The 21,509-nt window shown below is 41.6% G+C and overlaps 1 protein-coding gene and 1 non-coding gene across 5 annotated transcripts in view; both read right to left on the bottom strand.

The window, feature by feature from the left end:
• CNOT10 (CCR4-NOT transcription complex subunit 10) overlaps positions 1-19,584 on the bottom strand; it is a 72,546-nt gene extending 52,962 nt beyond the window's left edge. For 3 of the 4 annotated variants that reach the window (XM_055321376.1, XM_055321375.1, XM_055321377.1), the window contains exons 1-3: positions 19,283-19,584; positions 3,702-3,796; positions 2,438-2,599 (exon numbers count right to left, since the gene is read on the bottom strand). In XM_055321376.1, coding sequence (XP_055177351.1) covers positions 2,438-2,599; positions 3,702-3,796; positions 19,283-19,304 — 279 coding nt within the window. In that variant the 5' untranslated portion in view covers positions 19,305-19,584. The remainder of the gene's footprint in view (positions 1-2,437; positions 2,600-3,701; positions 3,797-19,282) is intronic. The other variant, XM_055321378.1, reaches the window with a different exon arrangement.
• LOC129507435 (U6 spliceosomal RNA) lies at positions 10,578-10,686 on the bottom strand. The gene has a single exon (XR_008664004.1). It is a non-coding gene; the product is annotated as a U6 spliceosomal RNA (small nuclear RNA).
• Positions 19,585-21,509: the final 1,925 nt, after the last annotated feature.

The following is a 21,509-nucleotide window of genomic DNA, read 5'->3' on the forward strand; positions in this document are numbered from 1 at the left end:
CTCACAGGTCAGAAGGTCTGAGGGTGCCTGGGAGGCTCAGTCTGTAGAGCATGCAACTCTTGATCTTGGGATCATGAGTTCGAATCCTACATGTAGAGTTTACTTAAAAAAAAAAAAAAGAGTCAGAAAGTCTGGTTCAAATCTTGTTCCTCCTCTTCCAGCCTATGTAATTAAAATTATTAGGCTCCCTAAACCTCAGTTTTACAACTGAGATAACAAGCACCTATCTCAGGATTTGAATGTGAGGATTATGAGATAAAACATAAAAAGCAGTTAATATGGAATTTGGAATCACATTAAGTATTTGATAAACATTGAGTATTATTCTCATTTTCTCTTTAATAAGTCTCTACACCTAACTTGGGGCTTTAACTCACAACCCAGAGATCAGGAGTTGCATGCTCTACTAACTAAACCAGCCAAGCACTCCTCTTATTCTCATTTTCATTGAAGAATTGTTTTTTGTTTTAAAGATTTTATTTTTTTTATGAGAGATACACAGAGAGAGGCATAGACACAGGCAGAAACGGAAGCAGGCTCCTTGCAGGGAGCCCGAAGTGAGACTCGATCCTGGGACTGGGATCATGCCCTGAGCCAAAGGTAGATGCTCAACCTCTGAGCTACCCAGGAATCCCCTCATTGAAGAATTGTAATAGGGTTGAAAAAGTATTCCTGTAGGGATGCCTGGGTGGCTCAGTGGTTGAGCGCCTGCCTTTGGCTCAGGTCATGATCCCGGGATCTAGAATCGAGTTCCACATCAGGCTCCCTGCCAGGAGCCTGCTTCTCCCTCTGCCTGTAGCTCTGCCTCTCTCTCTATGTCTGTCATGAATAAATAAATAAATCTTACAAAAGAAAAAAAAAAGTATTCCTGTAAAGAATTAGGAAGAGCCTGAACAGGTTACCTATTTCTAACTACACCATGTTTAGGGTGATACTGTAGAGTAGCTTTATTCTTATAAAAAATTACAAAGAGCCTGAAGGGGTGAGTTATTTTTTTTTTTTTTTTTAAGATTTTATCTATTTACTCATGAGAGACACATACAGAGAGAGAGAGAGGGGTAGAGACACAGGCAGAGAGAGAAGCAGGCTCCATGCAGGAAGCCCAACGTGGGACCCGATCCCAGAACTCCAGGATCATGCCCTGGGCTGAAGGTGGTGCTAAACTGCAGAGCCACCCAGGCTTCCCGGGGTGACTTATTTCTAACTGTATCACTTATGAGGGAGATAATTTAAAACTGTCTACAGCATGACGCAGTAATCAGAAGAATAGGCCATAAAGTCAAACAGGACTGAGTTGATGGAGCTCTTTTCATTTAAGAGCTTTGTGTCTTTGGACAATTTATACAAGTTATGTGTACCTCAGTTTTCCCTCTGTAAAATGAGAAAAATTATAGTAGTTGTTTCATAGGATTACTGGGAAGAATACATGAGATGCTGCACACAAGGTTCTTAGCAGGATCTTGTTCCATCATAAGCAATAAATGTCTGCTATGTGATCCTAATCATCATCATCATAATTATTGTTATTAATTAACAATAATAACTCTCTGGACTATCCAAGCTCTAAATCTGTGATGTTGCTGTTATGACCAAGACAAGCTCCAAACCATACATAAATCAGAATATCTTCTATTTAATCAATTAATCATGTCCTGATCCAAAATGCTAGAACAATCTGATATTATAATCAGGTCTTTTAGAGTTATAAAAAAAAAGATAATCTCGGCAGCTAATAAGCCTTTTCATTTATTTCCACTTTAATATAATTTTTCTCAAAACTCCAAAGCTCACTGAAATTTGGTATATTAGTCTATTCCGTTCAAGTTAAAAATATAATAGAAGGGGTGCCTAGGTGGCTCAATCGGTTAAGTGTCTGCCTTCGGCTTAGGTCATGATCCAGGGTCCTGGGGTTGAGTCCCACATCAGGCTCTCTGCTCCAAGGGGACCTTGTTTCACCCTCTGCTAATTTTACCTCAAGCTAATTTTAAGGATTTTCTGTATAGATTATTCATGTCAGGCCAAGAATTTAAATTATTTTAAGAGAGGCATTTAATTCTAATAAACCAACTATTAGAAAAATTCTGAAATGATCTCCGTTTTTCCTGTCAGGAGATTTAAAAAACTGAAAAGGTATACCTCAGCCAGAAAATAAAAGTTTGGTTTAGTTTGCCACTCCCTCTGCTTGTGCTTTGTCAAATAAATAAAATCTAAAAAAAAAACCCCAAAAACCAATAGAAACTAAAGTTATACAACATACCTCTTATTTCCTGGAATAATAATTTCATACAAATAAAACTAATGCCAGGAGGTGCTTTAGATACATTAGAAACTGTGCTATCAATATCAGACATGTCACATTAATTTTCCTTAAGTATTTCTATTGCAAAATTGAGAAAATACCACCGTATTTTTACAGCTAAATTCATTTGTATATCACCTGATTCTTCAGCTGGTTAAGTGTTTGTCTCAAACTATCTGTTGTAGTTTGGTTATTTTTAAAAAACTCAGCCACTGCTGTATTCAAAATTATTTTATAATCATCTTTGTTTACATCTTGTAGGCAGGCAAGGTGCTGTAGACAGGCATCGTAACTTCCAGCCTAAAACAAAAAAGATAAAATTACATATCAGCTTTAAAACCATATATTCATTTCCAAATATATTTCACTCTTCATTTGAAAAACCCTTTCAAAAGACCTACAACAACAAAAGTAAAACAAAAGATTTACAGCTCTCCTAAATATACTAATTGAAGTCACTAGATGAATATTCTTATCAATTAAGCAGTTGAGATATGTCAATCTCATCTTAATAAAGCTAGAAAAAAATTGTAGATATTTATATCCTAAGACTTAAACTCTACTATCAATATTTGTGTAAGACACCTAGACAAGGACGCCTGGGTGGCTCAGTGGTTGAGTGTCTGCCTTTGGCTCAAGGCATGATCCTGGAGTCCTGGGACTGGGTCCCACATTGAGCTTCCTGCATGGAGCCTGCTTGTCCCTCTGCCTATGTCTCTGCCTTTCTCTTTCTGCGTATCTCTCATGAATAAATAAATAAAATCTTAAAAACAACAACACAGACACAGATATATACCTATATATGTATAAAACAACATGATTTATATACACACATACATATGTATATAGGTATATAATGCTAGTAAGGTATAAAAGCTGAGACTAGTGAAGAAAGGTAATATGATTAATTATTCTAAATTTTAATTTCCAGTAAATACACTTTGAATATCCAAGTATCAAATTCTTCTGCTTACATGTACCTAACCTGATAATCAATTAAGGTTTTTTTTCCATATCATTTAATGTCAGAAAAGGTAGTTTTGACAAGAAATCTTTGGGGTTTCATTTTAAAGCATAGTCAAGATAAAAAAATTGAACAAAACAGTGAACTGAAAAGACTGACCCACATATTTACAAGTCTAAGTTTTTAAGACTTAAAAACAACACTGTAAGAGTTAAAACATGTTTATGAAAACACAAAAACTTGGTAATGGCTCAAAATACTCCCATTCCTTTTACCATATTTAAACTCTAATTTTTTAAATGTTAAAACTAAACCTACTATCTAAATTCTTGAATTATTACAGAATAAAAATTATAAATTTAAAAATTCATTGTGAAAACATTCATATTCGACAGATCCTAAATATGGAGCAGATGGAAAGAAGAAACTACTGCTTACTGTAAAAGCTTGGAAAGCACTGGTAGACAACTCTTTCTCTTGATCAGTGATCCCAGAGGACTGACTTGTCCCTTCATGTTTCTCTGCTCCCTGGTCTGCAAGCACACAAGTTTTACAGTTGTTTAGAAATAAAGCTAAAAGAAAAGAAAAAAGAAAAAAGAAAAAAGAAAGAAAAGAAAAGAGAAAAGAAAGAGAGAGAGAGAGAGAGAGAAAGAAAGAAAGAAAGAAAGACAGAAAGAAAAGAAAAGAAAAAGTAAGTTATACAGCGAACGTCCCCTAGTTTTCTTCTTGTCTTCTTCCTGATGAAGTTGCCACAGTTAGGGTTCTCTCAAATAATGGTATATTAGTGTTACACGTGAGTTAGAAGCCACTCCTTCAAAAACTTAAAAAAAATATGTTTCCCTTAGCTATGGTCAGGCACAATGAACACCCACATTTATGTAAAGATTTACATTTATGTAAAGATTACAACTCAGTCCATCAGGACATCTGGGCTCAGACTGTTGTGTTTGCTTAAAAATATTAGATCTGCTCCCCAGCAATATACTAATGTCCTACATATTCAAGAAACTATGCCAGGCTTTGGAGACAAAAGGAGATTATAAGTGTATATACAGTACTTTCAAAAAGTTTATAATCTAGTAACATTAAACAATTAGAAAACTACACAAGAACTCCTAGTTAATTTCTAGGCCAAGAATACTTTCATAGGCTTAGAAATCCAAAAGCCAAGGTTAACACATTTAAAAAGCTTCCTGAAGGGACACCTGGGTGGTTCAGTGGTTGAGAATCTGAGCCTTCAACTCAGGTTGTGATTTCGGGGTCCTGGAATCGAGTTCTGCATCTGGTTCCCCACAGGGAGACTAATTCTCCTTCTGCCTATTGTCTCTGCCTCTCTTCATTTCCCATGAATAAATAAATATCTTAAAAAAAAAAAGAATGTATATGGATACTTAATCATGTTAAGGAAGGACATTTATTTACTTTAAAAAATTTTTTTAAAGATTTTATTTATTCGTGAGAGACACACACAGAGAGAGAGGCAGAGACATAGGCAGAGGGAGAAGCAGGTTCCAGGCAGAGAGCCTGATGTGGAACTCGATCCCAGGACTGTGGGATCACGACCAGAGCTGAAGGCAGCTGCTCAACTGCTGAGCCACCCAGGCGTCCCTCCATATGCATTCTAAGATTAATGATTCCTGCCCTAGAATTTGGTATTTTCAAAATTAGGTATTTTTTATTTGAAAACCAAATTCCAAAATAAACATAAAAATCTCTGCTAAATCAAGTCTAAAACTACGTGGGTATAATACTTTTATTTATTTTTTAAAAGACTTTATTTATTTATTCATGAGAGACACACACAGAGAGAGAGGCAGAGACCCAGGCAGAGGGAGAAGCAGGCTCCATGCAGGGAGCCCAACGCGGGACTCAATCCGGGGACTCAAGGATCATGCCTGCCTGGGCTGAAGTCGGCACGAAACTGCTCAGCCACCCGGGCTGCCCTGTACAATACTTTTAACTGTTCTGACAAACGCTTCAAAAAAAAAAAAAAGTTTTCTGGAGCATCTGAATGGCTTGGTTGAACATCTGACTCTTGGATTTCAGCTCAGGTTACGATCTCCAAGTTGTGGGATCAAGCCCCTCATCCAGCTCCATGCTTAGTGGGGAGTCTGCGGGAGATTCCCTCCCTCTCTCTAAATGAATAAATAAATTAAAAAAAAGAAACCTTTCTCTTTCACAAAAGAAGAAACATCATCGATCCTAACATCTGGGAGCACAATTCAGTCAAATGATCTCATTTCTTCTGGTTTTTCTTTCTTAACTAAGCCTTCTTTACATACTGTGGTAGATAATTTATTGGGAGATGAGCTGACAGAAATCTTTCTTTTCCTTGGGATTTGGGGTCTCAATGTCAGGTAAGTGACAAGAACCTAAACCACGAAATAACTTTCTAGAGACAACAGGACACTTATCTAGTTTTCACAAACTTTGAAGTTTGCTCTGTAAAATTACATAGCAGTAGCCTTAAAACATAGTTCCCATTCTACAGTAAGAAACATACCTGAGTTTTTAATTCTTTTTTTAAAGGAAAGGAGAAAAAGTAAATTATAAAAGTAAGAATAAATACTTCCAGGTAACCACATGTACAAAGCCAATAAAAAAGCAGCATCTAGTGCATCAAATACCATAAAAAATTTTAAATCCTTTAAAATCTTTCACCCTTTTCACATTTATTCAATGCAGTAATAATAATAATTAAGACTTTGGGAATGGGAATAGCAGGGTGGGGAGGAAAGTGACAGCACCTTGAGAAGGTATAGACAGCTATAATGCTATAGATTATTTTAACTTCATTTAATCTCAAATTAATCATGTTATTTCTTGCTTTTCCCTGAGATACTGAACTCAAAATATAAATTGTACTTACTCTAGATCAGTCTTTAGGGGCACCTGGGTGGCTCAGTGGTTGAGCATCTGCCTTCGGCTCAGGCCGTGATCCTGGGGTCCTGGGATCCAGTCCCAGATCGGGCTCCCTGCAGGGAGCCTGCTTGTCCCTCTGCCTATTCTCTCTCTCTGTGTCTCTTATGAATAAATAAATAAATAAAATCTTTAAAAAGGGACACCTGGGTGGCTCAGCAGTTGAGCTCCTGCCTTTGGCCCAGGGTGTGATCCTGGAGTCCCGGGACCGAGTCCCACATCGGGCTCCCTGCACAGACCCTGCTTCTCTCAGTATGTCTCTGCCTCTCTCTGTGTGTGTCTCTCATGAATAAATAAATAAAATCTTAAAAAAAATATCAGTCTTTAGAAACTATCCTCTACAATTTATAAGTATTTCCCACTTAGAAAACCTTCTTTTGATTTAAAAAAACCACCAATCAGGGGTCCCTGGGTGGCTCAGCGGTTTAGCTCTTGCCTTTGGCCCAGGCCGTGGTCCTGGAGTCCTGGGATCGAGCCCCACATTGGGCTCCCTGCATGGAGCCTGCTTTTCCCTTTGTGTCTCTGCCTCTCTCTCTCTGTCTCTCTCATGATTAATAAATAAAATCTTTTTTTTTAATTTTTATTTATTTATGATAGTCACAGAGAGATAGAGAGAGAGAGGCAGAGACATAGGCAGAGGGAGAAGCAGGCTCCATGCACCGGGAGCCCGACGTGGGATTCGATCCCGGGTCTCCAGGATCGCGCCCTGGGCCAAAGGCAAGCGCCAAACCGCTGCGCCACCCAGGGATCCCCAATAAATAAAATCTTAAAAAAAAAATAAACCACCAATCAATTTCTCTATTAATTTTTTGGATCCTTTTATTTTCCAACCCCTGCCCCAATTTTCAATTTAGAAAACTGTCATACCTACAGAAAAGCTGAACGAATATGCAATGAACACCCAAGGGTGCGTGCTGGTGTAGTCAGTCAGCTGAATGTCCAACTCTGGGTTTTGGCTCAGATCGTGATCTAGGGTCATGATATTGAGCCCCACATCAGGCTCCCCAGAGTCTGCTTAAAATTCTCCCTCTCTCCCTCTGCCCCTCCTGCTCATGCTCTCTCAAATAAAATAAATCTTAAAAAAAAAAAAGAATATACAATGAACACCCATATTGTCTTCACCTAGATTGTTTTTTTATGTTAAGCTTTTTAAGATAACTGTCAATTCACATGCAGCTGTAAGAAATAATTTTGAGGGGCACCTGGGTGGTTCAGTCGGTTGAGCATTCCATTTTTTATTTCAGCTCAGATCATGATCTCAGGGGTCATGAGACTGAGCCCCATGCCAGATGGCTCCACACTAAGTGGGATATTGGCTTCTTTCCCTTTGCTCCTCCCCCTGCACTTGAATGTGCATTCTCTCTCTAAAATCAATAAAAAGTCTTCAAAAAAAATCAGGGAAAAAAATAATGTTGAGAGATTCTTTGTATCCTTTACCCAGTTTCCCCCAATAGTAACGTCCTCCAAAACCATAGTATGGTATCACAACCAGGATTCTAGCAACGATATGGCCAAGAAACACAAATTTCCATCAACGGAAGTATCCTTCCTTTTAATTTTTTAAAAAGATTTTTTAAAATTTATTCATGAGAGACACAAAGACATAGGCAGAGGCAGGAGAAGCATGCTCCATGTCGGAGCCCAACGGAGGACTAGATCCTGAACTCTGGGATCACGTCCTGAGCTGAAGGCAGATGCTCAACTACTGAGCCACCCAGGTGTCCCAGTATCCTTTCTTTTATACTTCATAGCCACACTCACTTCCTCTCTGCCTCTCTACCCCTAGCAACCACTGATTTGTTGCTCTCCGTTTAAACAGTCATTTCAAGAGCGTTATGTAAATGAAGATTCATAATTTCTAACATTTTGCCACATTACTCCTTACTTATTTCTTTCACTGAATCATTTGAAAGTAATATGACATTTAACTCCCCTACTTCAACATGCCTCTCCTATTATTTAAAGATAGTCTCCTACATAACCAAAATAAAATCAGACTAAGAAAGGTAATAATAATTCAATAGTATCATCTAACAAATTGTCCACTAATTTCCATTCAAATTTCCCTGATGGTTCTAAGACATGTCTTTTAACTTTATTTTTCCTTCCCAATCCAGGGACCAATCAAGGCTTACAAATTTCCTTAAATAGCTTTCATTTATTTTAGTCTAGAACACCATCTTTTTTTGCTTATCAAGTCACTAACGGTTTTATTTATTTTGTTCTTGGGTTTTTAAATTTTTTTAGATTTTATTTGACAGCAAGAGAGAGAGCACCAGCAGGGAAAGTGGGAGGCGGGGGGGGGGGGGGGGGGAGAGGGGAAGAGAAGAAGCAGGCTCCCCACTGACCAAGCAGCCAGCTCAATGCAGGCCCTGATTCCAGGACTCTGGGATCATGACCCTAGACCAAGGGAGATGCTCAGAAGGGAGATGCTTAATCCACTGAGCCACCCAGACACCCCTCTAATTGTTTTAAAAAGTCTAAGCTAGTTACCTCATAGAATGTTTCATATTCTAGGGCAGCCCGGGTGGCTCAGTGGTTTGGTGCCACCTTCAGCCCAGGGCCTGATCCTGGAGACCGGGGATCGAGTCCTATGTTAGGCTCCCTGCGTGGAGCCTGCTTCTTCCTCTGCCTTTGTCTCTGCCAATCTCTCTCTCTCTCTCGAATAAATAAATAAATAAATCTTAAAAAAATGTCTCATATTCTGGGTTTATCTGTTTCTTCATGCATAAAGTCTAACATTTATGGCAAGAATATTATGTAGGTGATATGAATATTAGTCTTTTTTTTAATATTAGTCATTTTTAATATTAATACTTTAAATTGGTTTAAAAATCTGCCTTTCATTTTAAAAAGGTGACTTTTATGTTTCAATATCTCCCAAAGAATATTCCGGGCTTTTTAAATTTTACTTACCAACAAAAGCTCCATGCATCCATCAATAATGGAATACCAATAAAAAAAAAATATGACCACTGCAAAGTATGATGCAATGGGCTGCAAACATAGGCATGCGAGGGTGATGCCACTATTTATGACTCAGAATAAAGAAGTCTTTAGACTATCAAAGTCTTGTGATATTTGAATTTCTTATTTATAACAGGGACTTTTTTTTTTTTTCCAGATAGAATTGTTACTTCCGCCTGGAATCCAAAGACCTCCAAAGCTCAAAGCCAGGTGCAAAATGGGGATAAGAATACATTTTTTAGAGTTATTGGGAGGCTTTATTAAGAATATATGTGAAGTGACTGAAATGTATCTGGCAGACTAAGTCCCCATATGTAGCATAGTAGTACAGAATTTATTATTTTCAACATGCAGATGGGACCAGGTAGCACAGTGAGATGAAGATAATACCTGGAATTGAAATAAGATGGCAAAAACTCTAGCGCCGCCTCTGAAATTAAAAGGATGATATAGAAGTGGAACTGGGGCAAATGTCAGTTTCCCTGTTTACTAAAATGAGCAGCTCTATTAGATGACTTCTAGAGTGCCCTCCAACTCAGAAATTCAGTAACCTCAAACAAGTTTATAGAAACAGCTATGTTTGTTCACAAAACAACACTTATATTCAACTAAGGTATCAATGGAAGACGAATTTCCACATGGGGGGAAAAGGCAGATAATCTCATCCTTCAAATTTACTATTCAATAATTCCTACAACCACTACCATTACCACCACCCCAAGTGTCTCAGAAGACATTGTTCACTCCTTAACTCTGGCCATGCAGAAACACACACTTGCCGGGAATTGTTTTGTTTTGTTTTAACTGTGATAGCTTGGCTTGTACATAATAAAACCAAGCCATGCATTCAATTAATAAATAACTCAGAGACCACTATGGGTCAAGCACTGTTCTAAGTGCTAGGGATGTAAACATGAACCACACAGACAAGATTCCAGCACTTGTGAAACTCAAAGACTCCTTGGGGAGATAGGATGCAAATATACAATTCCAGATGTGAATAATGCTATGACAATAACAAGGGTGTGTGAAAGAGGAGTGGGAATGGGAGGTGAGTTTGAACCTAAATCAGGAGTCAGGCATGGGAAGTCCTGAGGAAACAGGGTTCCAAATGTAAACTGCTTGCAGCTTTTAAACATCCATCATTCTTTCTAGCCCCTACTATGCCAGGTTCTAGCTTGAGAAACTGTTTCTCCATCTTACACTAACCTGCAATTCCTGCCTAACTGTAACAATAGCAGCTAACATTTATTGAGCACTCACTCTGTGTTAAGCATGTAAGCACTTCAAATAGGTTAACTCATTTAATCTTCAAATCGATCCTTCAGGGGCCTAGTGACTGCTTCTGGGTCTGTGAGGAGTCATTAAGCTCTATTTACATTCATGATGTGGGCTTTTGTTGTTGTTGTTAACGTTCCAAATATATATAAAAATATGGAACACTTCATGAATTTGCATATATCATCCTCACACAGGAATTGCGCTAATCTTCTCTATATCATTCCAATGTTAATACATGTGCTGCTGAAACAAGCATGACGTGAACATTTTTGATAACTATCTAGAAATCTATAGTCCAGGAGCATTTCAAAGAACCAGTCCTCCACAGAGCTGACTCTGGGAGTCCTGGATTGGCACATGGCAGTCAGTAAAGACTTGCAACTTCCCTCTCTCAAGAGGGAAACACGGTGCCATGAAAGCAGTACAAGCCTTGGAATCAGTCATATATTTGGTCTGGTCTCCCCTTGGCCACCTAACTCTCTGCCTGGAGATGGGAAATACATATTAGCTCCCTTCCCCTTTCCTTTTGACAGAACAATTAACGATTCTTACAGTTTCTTAAAAAATATATACTTATTTCTGCACTTTAAACATACAACTTGGGACTCCTGGGTGGCTCAGTGATTGAGCATCTGCCTTTGGCTCAGGGTGTGATCCCGGGGTCCTGGGATCGAGTTCTGCATTGGGCTCCCCATGGGGAGCCTGCTTCTCCCTCGGCCTATGTCTCTGCCTGTCTCTCATGAATGAATAAAATCTTTAAATAAAATAAAAATAAAATGTCTAAAAAAGAAAGTAAGAAAAAATATACAACTTAACAATGAAATTAGACTTAGTATGACTTGATTATGGAATAGCTCTTAGATTACTGTGAAATCCCTGGTAGACTACATGTTCTTTTGAGAAACCACTTAACACCAAGAACAAAATATAACTTGTGCTTAAGTGAACTTACCAAAAAGACTTAAATCCGCTCTACAAAAAAATGGTATTTTGGTATTAAAGTTAGTAGATAAGGAGTGCCTGGCTGGCTCAGTTAGAAGACCTTGCGACTCTTGATCTCAGGGTCATGAATTTGAGCCCCACACTGGGTGCAGAGATTACTTAAATATATAATACTTTAAAAACATAAAATAAATGAAAAAAGTTAGCAGATAAATTAGTATTTCATTTCCACTTCAGTATATAGATAAATAAGAATTGAGTCCTAATAGGGAGGAGGAAAACTAATAGTTTATTAGAGGAAGTTTAAAAGGACACTGTTAGGGGCAACTGGCTGGCCCAGGCAGTGGAACATACAACTCTTCATCTTGGGGTTGTAGGTTCAAGCCTCTCGTTGGGTATAGAGATTACTTAAAACATGAAAAAAAATTTTTTTAAAGGACACTCAAACAGCTTTTTCTTTAGAAAGCCAGGTGACATACATACATACATAATTTATTTTAAAAAATAAATAAAAATTTTTAAAAAGCCTGGTGATGAGTTATCATTAACCTATTTAAATACAACACATCTATTCTGCAAAACTTTCAGGTGTATAATAAGAGTAAGGACCAATTACTTTTATTTATTTATTTATTATTATTTTAAGATTTTATTTTGGGGGCACCTGGCTGGCTCAGTCGGTAAAGTATGTGCTTCTTGGTCTTGAGGTTGTGAGTTCAAGCCTCACAATGGGTATAGAAATTACTTAAAAATAAAATCTTTATTATTTTATTTTTTAATAGTAAAACTGTTTTTTTTTATTTTTATTTATTTATTTTTAAAAAGATTTTATTTATTTATTCATGAGAGACACACAGAGAGAGGCAGAGGGAGAAGCAGGCTCCATGCAAGGAGCCTGATGGAGGACTTGATTCTGGGACTCCAGGATAACACCCTGAGCTGAAGGCAGGTGCCCAATCGCTGAGCCACCCAGGCATCCCTATTTAATTATTTTAGATTCTATTTTCTTTTAAAAGATGTTATTTGAGAGAGAGGGAGAGGGAGAGGGAGAGAGAGAAAGAGAGAGAGAGCAAGCATGTGAGGAGGGGAAGAACAGAGGGAGATAGACAACCAGACCCTGCCCTGAGTGTGAAGTCCTATATGGGGCTCGATCCCATAACTCTGAGATTATGACCTGAACCAAAACTAACAGCTGGATGTTTAATAGACTGAGACATGCAGGTGCCCCAGATTTTATTTTTCAAGTAATCTCTACTTTTTTTTTTTTTTTAATTTTATTTATGATAGTCACAGAGAGAGAGAGAGAGAGAGGCAGAGACACAGGCAGAGGGAGAAGCAGGCTCCATGCACCGGGAGCCCGACGTGGGATTCGATCCCGGGTCTCCAGGATCGCGCCCTGGGCCAAAGGCAGGCGCCAAACCGCTGCGCCACCCAGGGATCCCCCTCAAGTAATCTCTACTTAACGTGGAGCTTGAATTCACGGCCCTGAGAGCAAGAGTTGCATGCTCTACTGACTGAGCCAGCCAGGTGCCCCAGAGCCAATTACCTGTAAATGTGTAAAAATGGGACATAGGATTTTGGGACCAGAAAGTGAAGAGTGCGTTCAGAGTGAAGCATAATCCTCAAACGCATGTACAACTGTCATACAATTTTAACAATGAATACACTTTAAAAATGTTTAGGAAACCCAAAATGTTTACTACATTTATCTTCCCTCATAAGGAAGTACATATACTAAATTTAAAGCAAATGTCAAAATTTCTTAGTTTGCCATCAAGCTACCTCCATACCTTCTTCTAAAATATACCCTCTCTAGGTTACAGTCTTTAATAGGACTTCTGGGCCCAACTGCCGAAGAGTGATTTATAAATACTTCAAAGCAACGGGAAATAACCCAATAATTCATCAACGCACTGAAGAGTTTAAGCTTCTACTTTCCATCATTATCCTCCAGGAATTGTAAAACTCCCCTACAATTTTCCTGGGAAAGAGAGAAGCCAACTTTAAGATAAATAAAGGGGGATCCCTGGGTGGCGCAGCGGTTTAGCGCCTGCCTTTGGCCCAGGGTGTGATCCTGGTGACCCGGGATCAAATCCCACATCGGGCTCCCGATGCATGGAGCCTGCTTCTGTCTCTGCCTCTCTCTCTCTCTCTGTGACTATCATAAACAAAAACAACAACAACAAAAAAAAGATAAATAAACCAGACTCTGAGGCTTACAAGAGACTCTGAAATTCCCATTTCTAGACATTTCAGAGAACTGAGCTCAAGAATTAGCCTTTTACAAGTTAATCAACCATTATTTTATCTGCATTTTTTACTTCAAGATAAAACTTTAAAACAAAAGCACTCCCATGGGATTACTATTTTCCTTGTTATCTTTCTGTACTTTTCGAGTTTTCTGTAAGGAATAAGTGTTATTTTCATAATCAGTTTCTAAAACATTATTTGTAACTTCTGAGTTCTTACCAGAAAGAGCCTTCACATAATTCCACAATGTGTCTTTATTTGTCCAAAAGTAGTCTCCATTGCCAATTGTAAGAGTGTATGGCCGTTCATCCATTAGCTTGACTTTCCTTCTACTCTGGCTTAACAAACATGGTTGACCTTCCAGGCATACAGAGCTCTTAGGCACACAAACCTTGACACCCTTTAAGCCAATAGGCTTCATTTTGAACCAAACAATTTCCTTTAGGTTTGAACTAAGTAGAAAAGAAATACGCTGCTTTTCCAAAACTGAAAGAAGTCAGTTAACTGAAAGCACAGACACATTCCAATACAGAATGTTAACAACTGAAATCTGATTAGAGGAGGGTCTTCCACACAAAGTACACTTTTCAAAATACAGCTCCAATGATGTTCAAGAAAGACATTTTTCCCCCAAAGGAATAACGAATGTTAAGGTCTAAGAAAACCTACCAGTAAGGTCACAAAGTAGTGTTGATGCCTTTGTGAAGGTAAGTTTAAAAAAAAAAAAAAAAAAAGCAGCATGCCGGAGCACCTGGGTGGCTCAGTGGCTGAGCATCTGCCTTTGGCTCAGGTCATGATCCTGGAGTCCTGGGATCGAGTCCCGCTCAGGCTCCCCATAGGGAGCTCACTTCTCCCTCTGCCTATGTCTCTGCCTCTCTCTGTGTGTCTCTCATGAATGAATAAAATAGAATTAAAAAAAAATAAAGGATGCCAGTTCAAAGAAAAATAATTCAGGTTTGCCGAAGTCACCATACAGCTGAAGTTCACAAATCTCACATGTGGTTTTCTATCACTTGGACAAGTGTCTCTGACTTATCAAAATCCTACATATAGGGATCCCTGGGTGGCGCAGCGGTTTGGCGCCTGCCTTTGGCCCAGGGCGTGATCCTGGGGACCCGGGATCGAATCCCACGTCGGGCTCCCAGTGCATGAAGCCTGCTTCTCCCTCTGCCTGTGTCTCTGCCTCTCTCTCTCTGTGACTATCATAAATAAATAAAAATTAATAAAAAAATCCTACATATACCAGCTGATTACTACAAAGCTTAGAGAAATATGTGACCAGCAATGCCTGACTTGAGTACCTTGTCCATGAAAAATAGTCAAATAAATCATCCTAAAACACTGTTGGTATTTCCTTGGTCAAAAACCAAAGTTTCAGGTTACTTTTATAGTTATATAGGGACACAGACCTTGTTAATCTCCCACTGCCCCTTTGATCTTTGTCATTGGTTGGTCTCCCATCAACCCCTCCTCTACAATTTGACTGAAATACAAATCAGGGTGTGAGAACTGCTGGTAGATCAGTCACTGAGAAGCCACACAATCCAGAAACACAGGTTACTTTGTTACTCATGGAGTCTTTACCAATTGGAAACAGGGAATGGGAGGAAACTGGACAGATAAATTATCCCTTTTTTCTCTCTCATATGGACTATTCTGAAGTAGTTTCTCCTTGAAACCCTTTCAGAAAAATCGCTTATGCAAGTGACCTGCTCTGCCTCTTGGCTCAAGGTGAAACAGGAGCCAGGTATGTAATATACTGCACCTTCCTTTCTTCTCTCTCTCACTTCTACTGTGCCTTTGTACCTTTCAAATAAAAAGCACTTTACCTGGGCTCTGCTTCTCAGAGGAGATGAGCTAAAACATACACTTTACCTCGGTTGATACACCCAAGCTACAACTCTATGAGGTAAATAAATTAAGATGCTACTGGGGGCACCTAAGTGGCCCAGCTGGTTGAACATCCAACTCTCAGTTTCAGCTCAGGTCATGATCTTGCAGTTGTAGGATTGAGCCCCATGTCATGCTCCATGCAGAGTCTGCTTCAGATTCTTTCTCCCTCTTTCTCTTAAATAAATAAAATCTTGAAAATAAAACTTTTTTTTTAAGGTTTTATTTGTTTATTCATCAGAGAGAGGCAGAGACACGGGCAGAGGGAGAAGCAGGCTCCATGCAGGGAGCCTGATGTGGGACTGGATCCTGGGACTCCAGGATCAGGCCCTGAGTTGAAGGCAGGCACTAAACCTCTGAGCCACCCAGGGATCCCCTTGAAAATAAAGCTTAAAAAAAAAGCTATTAGTAAATTAGGCTGGCCCAGATGGTAGTGCGTACAACTCTTGGTCTCGGGGTTGTTAAGTTTGAGCCCCACATCAGGTGTAGAGGTTACTTACAAATAAAATTAAAAAAAAAAAAAAAGTCAGAAAACTGTTAGGATGCCCATCTTACAAATGAAGAAACTGAGGTTCAACTAAGAACCTTTCCTAAGGAACAAGTTTTTCTGCTCACCTACTACACCCAGTCACAAATTCTGCCAGTTTCACTCCTTAAACATTTCTCCTATCTGCCTCTCCTCACCATCCTACCACTTATGCCAAAGTTAATATTATCCTACATTTAAAAAAAATTAGGGCCTGACATTATGTCATTTTAATCCTTTACTAATGCTGAGACATAGATACTGTTATCATTCTTGTTCTACACAGAGGAAAGCTGAGGCTTAAAAGGTCTTAAAATTTAACCAAGGGGCACCTGGCTGGCTCAGCTGGTTAAGCATCTCACTCATTTATATATTTATGAGAGAGAAAGAGAGAGAGAGAGAGTGTGTGTGTGTAGGAGAGAGGGGCAAAGGGAGAATCTCAAGGAGACGCCCTGCTGAGCATAGAACCCCACATGGGGCTTGATCTCACGACCCTGAAATCATGACCTGAGAGGAAATCAAGAAACCACTTAACCAACTGAGCCACCCAGGTGCCCCAAGTGTCTGACTCTTGATTTCAGCTCAGGTCTTGATCATAAGCGTCCCTGTTTGTTTGTTTGTTTTCAGAGATTTTATTTATTTATTCATGAGAGACAGAGAGAGGCAGAGACATAGGCAGAGGGAGAAGCAGGCTCCCTGCAGAAAGCCTGATGCAGGACTCAATCCCAAGACCCTGGGATCACGACCTGGGCCATCCAGGTACCCCCTGTTTACATGTTAATCTGTGTTTCATACCATAAGATTCATTACTAAAGAGATTGTTAGTGCCTGGCAAAGCAGGCCACGGGTAAATATTTACTGAATAAATTAATAGCACAACATGAGTGCTATTAACAACAAGTCCTGTTGCACTTAAATCTACCCCTCCCACACGGTGATCACTCACTTTCTTACCTAATTAAGAATAAGCACACAATACCCTCCATGACAGGGAACTGAGCCCAGGAGCTCAGAGATGAAGCAGCATATAAACAGACTTCGAGGAGAGTGTTTACCAGATAGAAAAGAGAAAGGAGAGCATTACTACTTAGCAGCTCAAAAGTACACAATGCTTTTGAAGAGAGTCATTTCTGGTGTGAAGAGCTAGGTGTGTCGATATAGAAACATCAGCCGGAAACAGACCAAGAAGTTTCACAAATAGCATTTAGGAGTGAGGATTTGAGGCACACAAGATGGTACAATCTTAGGAAGTTTATAGGCACGGGAATGGTATGTTCCAATTAGTGTTTTAGAAATAAAAAGACAGCAGTGAAAAAAAATGGGCTGGATAGGAAGAGAACCAAACAGCAGTCAGAAAGCTGCTTAATGTGAAACAGACCACATTAAGAGATAAAGGCTAGAGGGATCCCTGGGTGGCGCGGCGGTTTGGCGCCTGCCTTTGGCCCAGGGCGCGATCCTGGAGACCCGGGATCGAATCCCACGTCGGGCTCCCGGTGCATGGAGCCTGCTTCTCCCTCTGCCTGTGTCTCTGCCCCTCTCTCTCTCTGTGTAACTATCATAAATAAATAAAAATTAAAAAAAAAAAAAGAGATAAAGGCTAGAATCACAGCAGGTGAAATGGGGATGGACAGGAGAGATTCAAGGGAGCCACATTAAACAGTCATCTACTTAACACAAATGTAACATTACCTAGTTAAGAAGTTTCCTACAATATGGCCAATAAACTTCAACCAAAGACACAGCCCCAAATAACTCTGGACCTTGTTCCTCCACTACACGTATTAGATAGCTACGTTACATGGCAATATTACATATGTACTACCAATGGATGTGCCACGATGATAGGTCTGTCTCTCACAGACCGAGCAGTTGGTCCTCAAAGGCAGGGAGTGTGTCATATCCAATTCTTCCACATCCAAGGCAGTGCCTGGTACTCAATCTTTGAGTGAATCAACAGGTAGAAGAATGCTCTTGGACAGGTAGGACTTGAAAACTAGAAGGGCTTTCGGCCTAAAAAGGTTATTCCAGGCAAGTGCAATGATATGGTTAAGTAAACCTGGGGAAACAGAGACACTGCCTTGAGTTAGGAAGATGTGGGTCCCCTTGATCCAGCCTTGGACAAGTCATGCTTATTTCCTACCTGGAACATTCTCCTTATCCATTCCACCCCATTCCATACGGCTCACTCCTTCACTTCGTGCGGTATCTGCTCAGACAGCAGCACCTCAGCAGAGGCTTTCTGTGACCAGCCTACCTAAAATTCTGTAGCATACTCCATCATCATCGCTTTGTAAGCCTTTTCTCTATTGCTTTTCTTCTCGGATTACTGATGAGATCTTTCGACAATCTCATTCATCTGCACCTATCTTAGGACTAGCTCACTTTCATTTCAAACCAAGTCCATCTGTCAGTTATCGAGATCAAAATCTACAGAGTATTATTGAGACTCTCCTTTCTTTAAAATCTTACTGTAAAAAGTCTAAGTGTTGACCACTTGTAAGATCTGTCGGTTAAGTTCTCCCAACATCCCAGTCAATCCCAGTTAAGTTCTCCCAACTTGAGATGCCACCGAGAACATTAATTTCTTTACAGGACACCGTAGGCAGACCGTCCCCGAGGCAGGCAGGAAAGAACTGTACATCACGTAACGGAGAAGATTCTAGGAATGGGCCAGTAAGTAATCCGTGAAGGAAATAATCGAGATCAGATTAACTGACCGTGAGGAACTAGGAGGAAATGGGCTGTCAACGCAAGACATTCGAGAGCACGCAACGACGAGAGACGCGCTGATCTCAGGTCTACCGGAACAGTCAGGCAGTCTTCACAAAGCTGACTTCACAGGCCGTCGCTGACCACAGGCAGGGTCCCGTGCGGCCGAGGAGCCCGTGCGAGTCCCATCCTGGGTGCGAGCGAGTCCCACACAGGCAGCTGCGAGCTCGGGCCCCCCGTGAACCTCCCACGTTCCGCTCGCTTCCCCACTGGAGCGCCGGAAAGCCTGTGAAGCGGCTGGGTAAGTTTAAGTCAGACGTGCTGCAGACCGGGGCGGGCAAAGGCGATCGCTAGCGGCTTCATACTGCACTTAAGGAAAAGCCCCTCGGATCTGGGGTGAAAGGCTCACACCTGGACGGCTGGGCGAGGGCGCACCTCCAAACGAAAGTCGCCCTGGGGTCCCGCCGACTCCGCGCCAGGGCCAACCCACCCCGGGGGTCCCACCCGCATCAGCAGCCGGCCGCGGGCGCCTCACCTGCAGGCTTGTCTGCCGCCATCTTCCTACCCCAGTTCAGGTTCTTCCCCGCAGGTGGCGTGGCCTCGGATGCAGCTGCCCAGCTGGCTCCGGTCCTGGACTTCGGACAACCAGTCCACCCCGGCTCCGGACCCCCGGGTTCCGGCCGAGGCGCGGGCAGGCGGCGCGCCGAGGAAGTGACGCAGGCTAGTTCGCGTCGTCTAGCAACAAGGGGCGGCCACCCCGGCCGGGGAGGCCCACCGGATCCCGCCAGGCGCGCCTTCCGGGCCGCGGCATCCCGTACGCACCGCTTCCGGGGGCCGCCGCGGGTGTGGGAACGGAGCCCGGCCACGCCCCACGCCGGCGTCCCGGGGCGCCCCGCCCCCTACGGCGTGTGCGTGCAGGTGGCGTGCACGCGCGCCCGACCCGCTGGTCACGTGCCCGCTGGGGGCTGGGGGCGGGGGCGGGGAGGGGTCTGCACGCGGTTACCCCTCCCCCTGCTCAAAATTCCCCAGGGTCTGAGTTTGCCTCCTGCACTTTACCTAGAATTACGGTAATGCCGCCTGACACCTGCGTGCTAAGTACTGCGGCCCGCGCTTGGCCTGTACACTTTTCACTCATTTGTCACAGCTCTGAGAAGGCTCGGTTGCAGTTCCTGTTTGTTTTTTTATTTTTAAATATATTTTTAAAGATTTTACTTATTCATGAGAGACACGCAGTTCCTGCTTAAAAACAAAACATTTTACTTTAGGGGGATCCCTGGGTGGCGCAGCGGTTTGGCGCCTGCCTTTGGCCCGGGGCGCGATCCTGGAGACCCGGGATCGAGTCCCGCGTCGGGCTCCCGGTGCATGGGGCCTGCTTCTCCCTCTGCCTGTGTCTCTGCCCCTTCTGTGTGTCTATCATGAATAAATAAATCTTAAAAATTTTTTTTTGAATTTTATCTATTTATTCATGAGAGACCGACAGAGACACAGGCAGAGGGAGAAGCAGGCTCCACGCAGGGAGCCCGACGTGGGACTCGATCCCGATCCCGGGTCTCCAGGATCACACCCGAGGCTGCAGGCAGCGCCAAACTGCTGCGCCACCGGGACTGCCCTGTATTTTTTTATTTCACCAGTTTCCCCCAAGGCCCCTTTTCTGTTCCAGCATCCTGTCAAGGACGTTATGTCGCATTCACTCATTATGTCTTCTTAGGCTAATCTTGACTGTGATAGTTTCTCAGTTTTTTCTTGTCCTTGGTGATTTTGACAGTTTTAAGGAGTACCGGTCAGGTTTTTTGAAGAATGCACATTTAATTTGATTTGTTTCGTTCGTGGTTATGAAGCTGGCATCCAGACATCCATCTTGTCAGTTCAGAACTGAAGCAGTCACGTTGTGTCCAGTCACAGCTGGACCAAGCAGGAACACATAGGCCTAGCCTCCAGGGGTCGGAGTGCCTGCTGTATCGTGCTGAGTTAATCAGCACTACCGGAGAGACACTATTTCCAAATATACCTCATGAAATCGTTAACATAAAGAATAAAAGTATTTTTAAGATTCCAAGTCTCTTGAAATGAAAAAGACCTCTATGGAACAGGACAAAGTGGCACCACCCCTGCTAACATGACTTCACGGCCCTCAATCAATGGGGTCTACCTTCTCGGGACATCCCTGCCCTGTTAGCTAGGACGCGGCAGGGGAGTTACTTAGATCAGAGGGCAGAGAGCCTCTGTAGGAGGGAGAAGGCAGAAGGGACGAAAGCAGAGAAGGAATGGGTTTGTTTTGCAGAACCAGCAGTTCCAGCCAAGAAGACTACCCAGCTAGGTGTTCTACCTAATAGCCCCTTACCTGAACTAGTTTGAGCCACACTGGAACTGAGGATCTATGCAGAAGCCCTCCTGAGTTGTCTGGGGTTTTTTTTGTTTTTGTTTTTGTTTTTTAGGATTTCATTATTATTATTATTTTTTTTTTTTTAAGAGAGTGAGAGGGGGTGGGAGGGGCAGAAGGAGAGGGTAGCTCCACGGCCAGTGCAGAGCCTGACACAGGGCTCAGTCTCACAACCCCCTAGGATCATGACCTGAGCCAAAATCAAGAACTGGACACTTAACTGACTGAGCCACCTTGGCGCCCCCAAGAAGATTTAAAAAAAAGTTTTTTTTTTTTTTAAGCATTGCATTTATTCATGAGAGACAGAGAGAGAGAGACACAGAAACATAGGCAGAGTGGGGAGAAGCAGGCTCCATGCAAGGAGCCTGATGCAGGACTTGAT

Source organism: Nyctereutes procyonoides, unplaced genomic scaffold, assembly GCF_905146905.1.
Source record: "Nyctereutes procyonoides isolate TBG_1078 unplaced genomic scaffold, NYPRO_anot_genome, whole genome shotgun sequence".
NCBI lineage: Eukaryota > Metazoa > Chordata > Mammalia > Carnivora > Canidae > Nyctereutes > Nyctereutes procyonoides.